Below are 12584 nucleotides of genomic sequence, written 5' to 3'. Positions count from 1 at the left end.
TTCCAAAGCTTAATTTTATCTTGCCACCACATATAGCATAAAAATCTGCTAGTTTCTTCTACTTAGGATGAATCAGAGCAGTCATTCTGAAATTACTTTCAATTTGTGGTATTGAGGATTCAACACATTTTTAAAGCCTCAGGACAATGGAGTATTTCTAAATCATAAGTAAGCAACAATCACCTTTAACAGACTTGTATAAAGCTGCAAAATTATTTTTCTGTCATGTGAAAGGCAAATATACAAGATTATGTAACAAAACAGTTACACACAAGCATTAGAAAAGCATTCTTAAGAGTAAGGAGAGGTGTAAAAGTGCATTTGTAAATGCTGAGAACAAATGTTTTGTTCTGCATTTTATCTGCAAACACATCTCTTACTGAAGCAGAACTGAAATACTGGAAGGAGGTTATTCAGTGACCCATTCCATCACTATAAATTATTATGAAAAGTTCTCCTTACTTAAAAAATAGGAAGACATAAAAAACCCAGTGAATTGTCTAATGTTCCCAGGATACAAGAAAATAGCAGTAATAGTAAAGAAGGCTTTAGTGAGACCTCATCTGGAAAACAGATCACAATCCTGATCATCTGTGTGCAAGAACAATGGATTCCCATTAGACCACAGCTAGCAGGATCATCATGGAAATGGAAAAACTAATTTATCACAGGAGATGAAGGCAGCTCTTAAGACAAAGGACAAGATGAGAAAACAGTCAATTTATATCCAATAATTAGGTTGGAAATCAGGGAAAGGCTTTTACTGGAAAGAATGAGCTTTTGGCTAAGTGTTCCATGAATAGTAACATACACAACATGCAAAAAAAATTGCACTAGTTATGTGTTGAATAGTTGATGAGTTTACCAAAGTCATCATGAAAATAATAGGTGGCAGTGGGAGAGTGGACTTGAACTCAGAAGGTTTCTCCCATCTGTAACACCTATCTGAAGACAGCCTGCAATGCTGCAGCTGTACCATCTCACACACTCTGTGATTAAAAAAAAAGGGGGAAAATTTGAAAAGGCTGAATCAAAAGTTAAGCAACAAATCTGAGCTAAAATGATTAAAATCTTACCAAACAGATTACCAAACACTACAATAAAAAAGTTTACATGTTGTAAATAAATTAGAGAAATTCAATCATTTTCTACCTTTATACTCGTAAGGCTTTCTCTAAATATGATGGGTATGCATCTATGGAATATTTTTGACTAAATTTTCATAGGCAGAGCTTTGCAGAAATCATGTGATGTATACAGATATGGATATGTAAACACACACAGTAAATCACTGTTTGGCAATGGTTAAGATCCATGATCCATGGTTTCTAAGTTGTGCACAGAGATTAAGTTTAAAATGAGTGTATTTCCAATGAACACATTATTTTCCATCTTGTAGGGATGAGCTATTTGATATTTCCATACCAAACAGACTGGTATCTCCAGTTTATCGTCTATAAAATCTCACATAAAGTCACTTGAAAGGGGCCTGCTTAGTCTAGCTTCAAATTTGCCATCAAATTCAACAACATTGCCAAAGGCAAGGAAATTACACACTGTTCTCTACATCCACCTGGAATAAAATCAAATCAAATGAGCTTAAGCTGCAGCAAAAGGAGAACAAAATCAGATAGCAGAAAAACAATAAGACCAAAATAAATTTCCAGTGAAGACCACAAGCTCACTGGCCCTTCTATTCCTGGGCTTTTTTTCCCAGAGCAGATCAGACAACCATCAGTCAGAAATGGTACCATGTAACTGATTCTGCACTTCTGGTGAATGTTTCTCTACCTGTAAAACCACGCTTCATTTCATACTGACCAAGAGTACTTCATATCTCAACAGAGTTGCCAGGAAGAAAAACTGGCAAGAAAATAAAGCTTTGCGTGTTCTCTGCTGGTCATGGCTAGAATGTGACAAGTTAGTTTTGGTTTTTTTTCTTTCAGATCCATTTTAGCTGGTTTTATTCCTCTGCCATACTTTGTCATCTATGATTTACTTTGCTACAAATCAGGATAGAAAATGAGCCTCAGAACTTCAAGTCTTCATCCTCTCCCACATGGAATTATAATTCAGTTTAGGCAATCACTGCTTTTTCTCATGAAGCACATTTGTGGGAATAAATGTAAATACAAGTTTCAAAAGGTCAACACATGAAATACATCTCATCAATGCAAACCAGCAGATCACCACTTTTCTTAGCACAGGCTGATAAAAGCAAACCTCTCTAACCTGCCCAAAATAGTGCTGAACTTCCTGCTTAAGTTCCAAATTGACTATGACAAAAAATATATTTGTTAGAAAAAGAAAAAGGCACCACCAAGACACAAGGGTGAGAGATCAGTAGTGCAGCATACTGAAGCAGACTCACTTGTAAACATTTTTCCTAAGACTTCTAAGTTTGTATTGAGCACAGAGGTGACAGTCAAATAATTGACTAATTCCAAGAATGGTGTTTGTTATTTTTTAAATAAAGATCAAGCCTGAATGAAATACGATTCAATTAAAACAAACTGAAGTACACACTTATATTCCTGTCTGGGAATCATATTTAATTGACTTTTAAAAAGTAAAACAATCTCAGGGCTATGTAAATGGCTTTTTTTGTAATTGATGTAACTAACAATGATTCTGACACCAAAATACAAATTTTACCCCGCTTAAGAACGCAATTAAGAGAGTGTAGCAAAATAAGATAGCTTGTAAAGGTGTTCAAGTGCATAATCTCCACAAAAGCTCTGAACCAGAAGCCTGACTCAAGAAATATCTGTCTGAGCCATTTCCATTCTTTCACAACAGTTTTCAGAGCATTGTGGTTTTTTACTTTTAGAACACTAGATCTAGCCCCCAAAAACTTTTACATTTCTGCAGACTTATTTTCAGTGAAGCCCCTGAGCATATACATACACTTACATAACTGCTCTTACTTAATTTCAATAAGTATTAATATTACAAGTATTACCTTCTAGTCTCTCCTCTCAATTGTTACATTGATGACTGTAAGTTGTGACTAACCTCAAATACAGCACAACAACTTGCACAACAACTTATTATTAAGTGGCTGGTAGAATTACTGTGAAGCCAGGCTTCTAGCATAGAGTATTTGGAACTAAACAAGTTATGTGTCTGGTGTGGGGATTACTGAAGTCTGGGATGCTTGTCCTCTGTGCAAGGTGAAGTAGTTCAGTATTGCAATAAGTTTTTAGTCTCACACCAAAAACAAAACCCAAAACAAACCAAACAAACCCCAACACCAAAAACAAACAAAAAACTCCAACAAAACTGGAGTCAAGTATAACAAGAGAACCAGACAACCAACAAGTGAGAGGAAGCTATTATTAAAATCTCACTTCAAGGAGCAAGATCCTTTTTCTGTCAGCCTACTAGTAATAGCAATTAAACAAACCCACATCTTTTAAAGCACAACAGATGATCATTGTTTGAAAACAAAGTCATCTCTTCATTACACATATATATAAAAGAAAAAAACCTAATGCAACCTGAAACCAATTGTGTGCTCAAGTAGAAGTATAAAAATCTACTGAAGATAACTGAAATGGAAGCAGATTTTTAACAATTACTAGAAACTGCCTAAATTAACTGATTTTTTTCTTTCTTATAGAACTCTATTCAAGACTCTATGTTACTGAGAAGCAATAACTTAATTTCTTGTTATGAAGAGATAGATGGGTTGGATGCCTGGACTACTTTATTTCACACTGCATGGTTCTATTAAGTTATGGTAAGTCCCAGTTTTAAAGGAAAAAGGAAAAAAAAACCATCACAGTTCCTATGCTAAGCAGATACCTTAATTTAAATAGTGTGAAAGAAAACTGTTTCCAATGCACAGTAGTTTTAACTAGACTTCATAGAAGAAATAAATTCAGAATAAGCAACCTAACTGACCAAAGAAATGCACTAACTCTGACATATTCACAAATATAAAAATGCAATTGTATTAATTACTTTTAAATTCTGTTATCTAAGTAAGACCCTACATTTAGCATTTATGCCAATGCAGGTCTAAAGCTCACAAACTAAGTAACAAGAAAAAAATGCTGCAAAGCAAAAACCCAAGAATGCTTAAGTTTTAACCTAAATCTGAGACAAAAATCTAATTTTCTATCCCAAATATTTACCTAGATATCTTAAATTCACACATTTCACCAATACAGGAAGTCCCAAAGCACTCATCAGGGCTACCTACAGGAAACTCCAGGTAAGCAGCTCAACCTTCAAACCACAAACCTGAGAGACCAGGATAACCAACAAGAGTTCAGGTAAAAAGCTTTGAAAACTGAAAGCCATCTTGAACTACAACTAATTATACAGATGATAATACAGTGACAAAACTGCTTAGTATAAAAAACCTAGTACCCACTCAGAGCCACTGAGACAGCCATTCTTTTTTGAGTACAGAAAAAAAAAAAAAAAAGGAAAACAAAATCTAAATCCCTAGTTAACATTTATACATTAAATGCATCTGGAAGTTTACAGTCTCCCTTCAGTTTCAGATCATTGAATAAAATCCTGAAATTTTTCCAGCTAGAAAAACATGGTCAGCTAAAGTAAATCACATAAACGCTAAGCCTAATAGAAAAACATAATAGAACAGGTCCAGTTTTCATCTCTGCATTTCAACAAGACCATATTTTGAGACAACCCTCAGAGGACAGAGAAGCTATGTCCTTCCAGTTTCACCACTTATTTATAGGCTAAAAAAGGTCACATTAAGTTGAAGGCATCAGCAATTTAAGACCTGTACTTTTTCAGAGGCCACATTTCAGGTGTTAAGAACCCCCTAACATCTGGCAGCAGATGCCTCTTCATATGCCTGATGTAAATCTAAGGAATGCATCAGAACAAACAGTTCTTTAACAAGGTAAAAGAACAAATGACTAAAATGTCCCAAATGGAACCAAACAGTCTTCACAATTTTTCGTTTCGGCAGGAAAAAATTCAACTTTGCTAATAAATGGTATTATGAATCTTCCATAACTATCAGACTGTAAAAGTCACAAGTACTTTCTGGCTTCTGCTCATGGGTACTTCATGGTATACTTAAAAAATAAACTTCCAAACTTTTTCCTACATGTGCACTCCAAGGTCACACTGATGCTTAGAAGGACAGATTAGTCCCTAAACACTTTTCCTCTTCACACCAGGGGGATGTTCTGTCTTTTAAAGGAATTAGAAGAAAGTCTTTTAAGTGAACTATAGTGCAAGTAAGGACTATATTGCGGAGGTAATGATGTATAATCTGCATAATCTCCTTTAATTGAATTTAAGGCCAATTATACATACACCACTTGGGACTGGTCTTGGTCTCCCATTCTTCTTCAGAAAAAGGAATCAAAGCAGCTTTCCTTGTCTTGAGACTACAAATTATACGACCACTTCTCTGTTCTACCATTTCACATACTCATATTCAAAATGATGTTTTTAAGACTTCTGCTAACTTACTTTAAGTGTCTTTACCAAATCCTTCACTTTATATGAAACAGCATTGCATTTTATGCAATTGTTCTGCACTCAATGTTTAAAATATGTACAAGTTTTCTACTGAAGCTCATATCATAAACCCACTGATTTTGAAAGCTCACCGAGAGCAATCCAAAACCATAATTTCCACTAGAAACTTAGTGCTGCAAAATAATAATTTCTGACCTAGAGTGAACTGTATATAATTTTCTGAAGAAAGCTCATAAAGCAAAGGGGCCTCCTTCTTCTACACTAAGAAAACTTGAAGCTATAAAACCATACATCCTAGCCAAAATACAATAGACTGAATCCATCATTGGTTATTATCCCCTTCTCAGGAATAAAAAATACTGAAAAGCGAAAAATACAAATCCTTTCTTCCACAGGAGGCTGGAGAACCAATGGAAAAAGTGGTCTGTGCTAGGCTCATTAAACAGCACTCCTGTATTTTACAGTCACCTTTAAATATGGCAGAGTAGGTTAGAATCCAACTTTGCACTCCCTCCTACAGCCCCCGAAAAAGAGAGAGATTTCCACTGGATACAAAACATTAATAACAAGGATCTTGTCAAACTGAGTTGGTTCATATCTGTTATGACACAATATAACTTATATTATCAACAGACTTCAGGCAAAGCACATCCATTTTTAGCATGTGCTACCACTGTAAATTACTGTTTTCCCTATAAAGCCAACTTCTATTGAAACAAACACTAACACACATTCTTACCTTTTTGGATCATTTAGCAATAAGCTAAGAGTGTAATTGAGCTAAAAACACACACAGTATTGAAAAAAATCCCGAAGTCATATATTGAAGCGTCAGAGTCACATCTAAAAGAATATTCTATCAAATAAATAAGATAGTATACATACTTTTCTGCCTGGAGTTTTGTGGTTTTTACAATCAAGTCCTGGGTTTGTTCCTTTGCTGCCTAGAATACAATTAGAATTGTTAAGCATGTTTAAAGCACAAACATATCAACTATATTAAACAATCTTTAAAAGAGGTAATACTTTTGAAGCTTTCTGAGTAAAAGCAATTTAACGACTATACTCTTTGAAATAAAAGGCCTCCTTGAAACAAGTATTCATTAACTCTCCCTATGTCCAGACAGTAAAATAAATAAATTTGTATCCTTATCCATTTATATTTTCACGTTTATATACACATATATTCACACAGTTTGTTTTTATTTTATATTTAATTGACAAACACTATAAATATTAGTGTAATCGTTTATTTTGTATGCCCATCAACTGTAAATAGTTTGCTGTCACAAAATAAAAAAATGAAACAAATACCTCTGGATGCTAGAAAGCCCAGTACCAGTGTCCACTCAGACTTTTTAGAAAAGACGATGAACACAGCTCTGCTAGTCTAAGCAAGCCTAGCTCAACAGTCCAACAGCTTACAGAGCTGCATGGACCAAGGACAATTATTAGGAAAAATAACTTTATATCTTTACCGAAAAGATGGTCAGGCATTGGAACAGGCTGCTCAGGGAGGCGGCTGAGTCACAATCCCTGGAGGTATTTAAAAGATGTGCAGGGGTAGCACTGAAGGACAGGGGATAGTGGTGGACTTGGCAATGCTGGGTTGGACTCAATGATCTCAGGAGTCTTTCCCAATCTAAATGAATCTACCATTCTAACTTAGGAAATTCAACACAGCCCTTAATATTGAGTGATGGCAGTGCTAGGGAATCCATGAAGAAACAATTCTGCATCAGACAGCAACTGCATAACTAAAAGGATTGCTGCAACTAAAGAGTTCTGAAACTTATTGCTCTGTGAAAAGCCAGCTGGATTTTTTGGCTTCACACTGGATGTCACCAGTGAACCCTTATGCAGAATAACTGAGACAATATAATAAAAAAAAAAATCCTAAAATCAAAACGCATTCAGTATAGAAAAATACTGCAAGTAAGAGGTGGAAATGGCAATAAAGATATTCTGTGAATAATTTCAATACTGTATTACAGCCAAATTACAGCTTGCCAAATTGAAGATGCCAGTCCTGAGACCCCTGAAAGGTTTAACAAAAGTATCTCTACCCACTGATTCATTTCAGCTTTTTTATCTGCCACTACATCAGTTATAACAGAACAGCAGTAAAGGTACAGGAATGCTCTGAAAGGTGAAAGTAGGACTGTAACAATTCATGTCCAACTTAATTGTGAATTTCAATAAACAAAGAAGAGGAAATTTGCTTTCTTTCCAGCATTTTCTGGGCAGAACTACTGATTACCACGAACAATGCCAACAGCAGGACAGCAGAAAAGAAGGAAAAGCATTTTTTCTGAATCTAGCTAGATATACCAGGAAGCCAGAGTTTACATAAGTGCATTCAAATTCACGCCAGATATTGTCAATATTTTATGTATGAAATATAAGAGTTTTACATCTAACCTAACCAGGTAACTGTCAGAAATGAGCCAGACATGCTAGAGAAACGAGAAAGTTGGTATTTAATGTTTCTTTTATATCCAAAACAGAAATATTTTTCTCTTCCTCCCCACCTCAGTATATTAGTTAACAATTTCATTATACTTCAACTCCAGTGAATTCCATTTCAGCCCTTGCTCCTTCTCTGTCTTTCAGCCACTGTATTTCTCAAGTCACTGTCCTAAAATCAGATGTGACAATATATGGCTATTTGGATCAGATGATATTACAGACTTACAAAACAATAAAGCTAAAAAGCTTTTTGGCTTATCCAAATATATTCCCTTTCATGTCCTGCATTTGTTCTGCTTTCTTAATATACTGCTCTCTTTGCACACTTTTCTGCATTATATGCCCCAAATCCTCCTTTTTCTTTCTTCTATTTGCTCTATTTAGCTCATTTTTGTCTTCTTATTCAGCTTGAGCACATGCCTGCAAGTCTTCTTGTCCTACTACAGATAAAGTACCAGAGTATTTCACAAATGAGAGCTAGTTCGTGAGCTTATTAACTTTACATTCATACAAAGAAAATATGGATTGAATCAAGACAAGTTATGAGTTCTACAGGGCTCCAGAGGAAACCTCCTGTGGGGCAGAGAACAAAACTACCTACTGACTTTAACAGCAAAAGAAATCTCTGCAGGGTGGCTCTACTCTGGGAAGAGAAAAAAAAAAAAAATCACAGACAACAGTTACACTTCATGATCTAAAGACAGAAAAGAGCAAAAATCTGCATGGACACTTGACTCATTTCCACATCTAAGAGCTCAGTCTAACAGTTCCTGAACTGCACTAAGGAATATATCCACATTAACAATGTTCAAAGAGATCTGAGACCTCTGAGGCGCATTACCCAGTTCCTTCCAAAACTGGAAATTAAGTACTGCAGTTGGCTACGCTGTACTCTCACATCTTTTGGTACAAGTTCATCAATCTACGAGCATTTGAACAACAACTGTGAAACCTATTTATCTAAGTAGGAGGACATTTAATATCCACACACACACATATGGAGAGGAAAACAACTGTTTTCACAGGATTTTTTGGTGAAGGATTCTTATTCACATACTGTAATTTATGTGCTGTATTGGGAACAGGCTTGGTTTGGCAATGCATCTACACTTCAGCATCCATAAGCTGTTTATACGCATCACTGCACTGAATTTTGACCTTGTACCCTAAAATCAAGCCAGATTTAGGAATGCACCATAAAACACAAATGTCCTACACTCCCCAGCCCCACCAGGAATACTACAGACTCAGGATTAAGATGAAACAGAATTGGTTTTGTTGCATATCAGCAATCTGAGACAATGTTAAGAAACAAAATCAATACTCTGAAGATGCACACCAGATTTGCCTCCCTCTTTGAATTACAAGATACTTTCCTATGAATATACTTGAGGTATTTACATGAACACATAATTCAAGAGACACAGTCAATACAAAAGCCATTTTAAATGGAAATACACAAATTAACCCTTAAATCTCACATACATCCAATCTAATAAAATATTTTCTCTCCACTGACACACACATGGGTTTCACATTGCTATTGCCTAAATAAGCATATGGCTGCATTGTGAATTGCAATTTGGAAGAAACTAAAATTATTTCCTTGATATATTTTCTAAACAAAAAGAAGCATATTAATATCCTAAAATAACATAACGTGCATACCATGAAATCATTTTGCTGGTGCTCTTAATCCTCAAAAATAATTCTTTGTCCTTTTAAAAGGACATAGTCACACCTCAAAAGGAAAAATATGCAAAGCACTTCCATTTATATGTTACCTTCAAACGACTGGACATGTCTTCACAGCAGCTGCTCATTGCTTGCACATCTTCATTTATACTTTCAAGTTCCTAAGTTCAAATAACAGTAACTGTGTTTTTCATCAGAAATGCTGTGTCCAGGCCCAGCTTCCCACCACAATTAGATGCCCAAGTTTCAAGGTACATTGTTGCTCAAGGCTCCGTGTTAGTCAATACAGAGTAAAGCACCTCTAAATATCAAGATTAGCTCAGGATTTGGATCTATTTGAAACATCCAATGCAACACTTAAAACAAATGAAACAATTTTACTGTAAAAGTATATCTGTCCTGGAAAGTTACAATCTCATTTCATCCTTTTTTCTTTTTTTAAACTTTAAATCACGTTAACAGTACTGTTGTAAAATAGCTAGTTAAGCTGCAAAAACATTACCTCTTTAACTTGCTTGAATATGTGCACAAATTCTTCATTGATGGCCAAGCTTCGTCGTTCAATGTCTCCACGCAGGTTCCTCCGAGTGCGCAAACTGTTTTCCACAAAAAAGGTCGAGAGAGCCTTGAGTGCTTCCAGCATTTCCTAGAAAATAAAAAATGACCTTCAGTTTGCATGTAGTTACAAATAAGCAGGTTAAATAGTCTGTACCCACCCCAAGTTCATGGTCTTATTAAAAATAAAGCAAACCTAATAAATGGTTTTAGAGGAAAAGCTACCTTAATGCACTCCACATCAGCTGGCAAACAACTAAAATCATTGCTGAGCCCTTCTTTTTCTCTTATAACAGAAAACTTTGTCCACAATTTTGCAGTAGCTTTAACCAATAAGACTATTTTCTGTAAATGAATGACCTATCCGCAACAAGAAAACATTTAAATTAGAAAAAGCTTGAGAAGTGCCCTTCCGAGGCTAGTAATACAAACCTCCCTACGATCTGAAGGGATAAAATAGGAGCGTGGCATGTTGCTGGAGAAGCGAAAACTAATTTTGTTTGCAATTAATGCTGCAAAGGACCGCCCGCAGCTCCGCAGCGGAACTGAGGCTACGGCAGGACTCGCCTCCCCGCCGCGAAGCCTGTCGGGGCCCGTGGCCCCTGACGGCTCATCCGGCCCCCACCCCGTCCCGCCGCCGCCGCCCGACCCACCTTGTCATTGTCCAGGCGCGTCTCCAGGATCTTGTTGAGCTTGCGGGACAGCGGGTTGGTGCTCGGGGCAGCCGGGAGCCCCGGGGCTGGAGCGGCGGGCGGCGGCGGCGGCGCGGCAGTGTCGGCCATGGCTGCGGCCCTCCCCGGCCAAAGCGGCGCCACACGGAGCGGCTCCGGCGGAAACGCGCTCCGAGCATTCGGTTCCGGCCTGAGGCAGGCCGGCGGTAGGGCCCGGCCTCGCCTGGTGCAAGGTGGCACTCGGGGTTTTTCTGTTCATTTCTTTGTTTGTTTTTACTGATAAAATAAAAACACATAAAATTTAAAATATTAATAATTTACTTACTAAATAAAGGATTTTGAGTGGATGATACAGGGTTCACTTCATGAGAGCAGATAGCTGAATTTATTTCACAGAACAAGTGCTTCAGTTATGAGCACAGCAAGAAAGGAAAAAAAAAATGAGATCTCTGTTTTATAAGCTGACAGCAGTGGCTGTAATATGTGTCAAAATGAAGAAGCTGTCTTGTTTCTGCTGTGCATTTACTGACACGGAGGCAACCTCCCAAGGTCTCCTCACAGCTCCAGAGCACAAAATCACAGAGTCAATTAAGTTGAAGAAGATCTCTGAAATCATGGGGCCCAAGCTATGGCCTGACAGCAGCACCATGTCAACCAGACCACGGCACTGAGTGCCACATCCACTCTTTCATTAAGCACCTCCAGGGACGGTGACTCCGCCACCTCCCTGGGCAGCCTATTCCAATGCCCAATGACCCTCTCTGCAAAGAAATTCCTCCTCAGATCCAACCTAAACCACCCCTGGTGCAGCTTAAGACCGTGACCTCTTGCATTGTCACTTGTCCCATCTGAAATGCTGAGGTGCAGCACAGGGATTTCTATGGGCTTTTCCACATGACAGAAAATAGGTGTACAAATTAAGGTAAAATGCCATGGAGAGAGGATGACTAACAGTGAACAGCTATTATATAATGTGAAAAATGCGTATTTTATGACTGGCTCTTTGCAAATATTAAAATGAATATTATATATGTTGTGTTAGAAAGCCATACTGCGTTAATTTTCTTAAGTAGTGTGTTAAATATAGCTTTGGGTTATAACAAAATGTTAAAATAGCAACTATGCTATGTAAGATACTTTTTTAAAGAGAGGACTCACACTGAAATAGCAGCCACAGGACAATTAAATCTTTCAGAGAAGAATTTATTGCTCTCTTATCCAGTTCTTCCTGCCTCACTCAGCCCTGAAGATGCCGTTAGGATTAGAGGGAGAAGTTGACGCTGACCTGACAGAATCCTTTGTTTGAATGGAATTTATGCATCATGTATGAACATGCAACAGACAATTGCTTTTAATGGTTAATCCTCTGTTAACATGTGTCCTGTTTGGGCCTATTTTGACCAGAAAGAGGTACCCGGACTGTCTGTAACTCTTTGTTCTTATTATCACATATTGTCCTAAATCCTAATTGTCCAAATTTTTATTACTCTAATTATATTGCTATTTTATAGCCATTTTATTACTATTAAACTTTTAAAATTCTAAAAACCAGTGATTGGCATTTTTCACATATAAGAAGACATGGGTTCCACCATGGTATTAGCTGTGAATACACCACCATCTTTCCATTTGTACAATGGTGTGTGGTCAAAACCCAAAGATTCAAGCAGTAGTTTAACTTTTAACTCTTCAGGAGTCTGGATATTTCACATTGCTCTCCTG

General features: G+C 37.0%; 1 protein-coding gene across 3 annotated transcripts in view; it reads right to left on the bottom strand.

Annotated features, from left to right (window-relative positions):
• The window catches only part of COG6 (component of oligomeric golgi complex 6), a 55263-nt gene extending 44260 nt beyond the window's left edge, over positions 1-11003 (bottom strand). For 2 of the 3 annotated variants that reach the window (XM_059838934.1, XM_059838936.1), the window contains exons 1-4: positions 10845-11003; positions 10139-10282; positions 9726-9797; positions 6358-6416 (exon numbers count right to left, since the gene is read on the bottom strand). In XM_059838934.1, the coding sequence (XP_059694917.1) occupies positions 6358-6416; positions 9726-9797; positions 10139-10282; positions 10845-10973 (404 nt within the window). In that variant the 5' untranslated portion in view covers positions 10974-11003. Of the gene's footprint in view, positions 1-6357; positions 6417-9725; positions 9798-10138; positions 10283-10623; positions 10758-10844 lie in introns of those variants that run through there. The other variant, XM_059838935.1, reaches the window with a different exon arrangement.
• Between the last annotated feature and the right edge of the window lie 1581 nt (positions 11004-12584).

The sequence above is a fragment of the Haemorhous mexicanus genome, chromosome 2, assembly GCF_027477595.1.
Source record: "Haemorhous mexicanus isolate bHaeMex1 chromosome 2, bHaeMex1.pri, whole genome shotgun sequence".
NCBI lineage: Eukaryota > Metazoa > Chordata > Aves > Passeriformes > Fringillidae > Haemorhous > Haemorhous mexicanus.
Note: the sequence above shows the minus strand (reverse complement) of the source record. Positions and strands in the feature narration are given on the sequence as shown.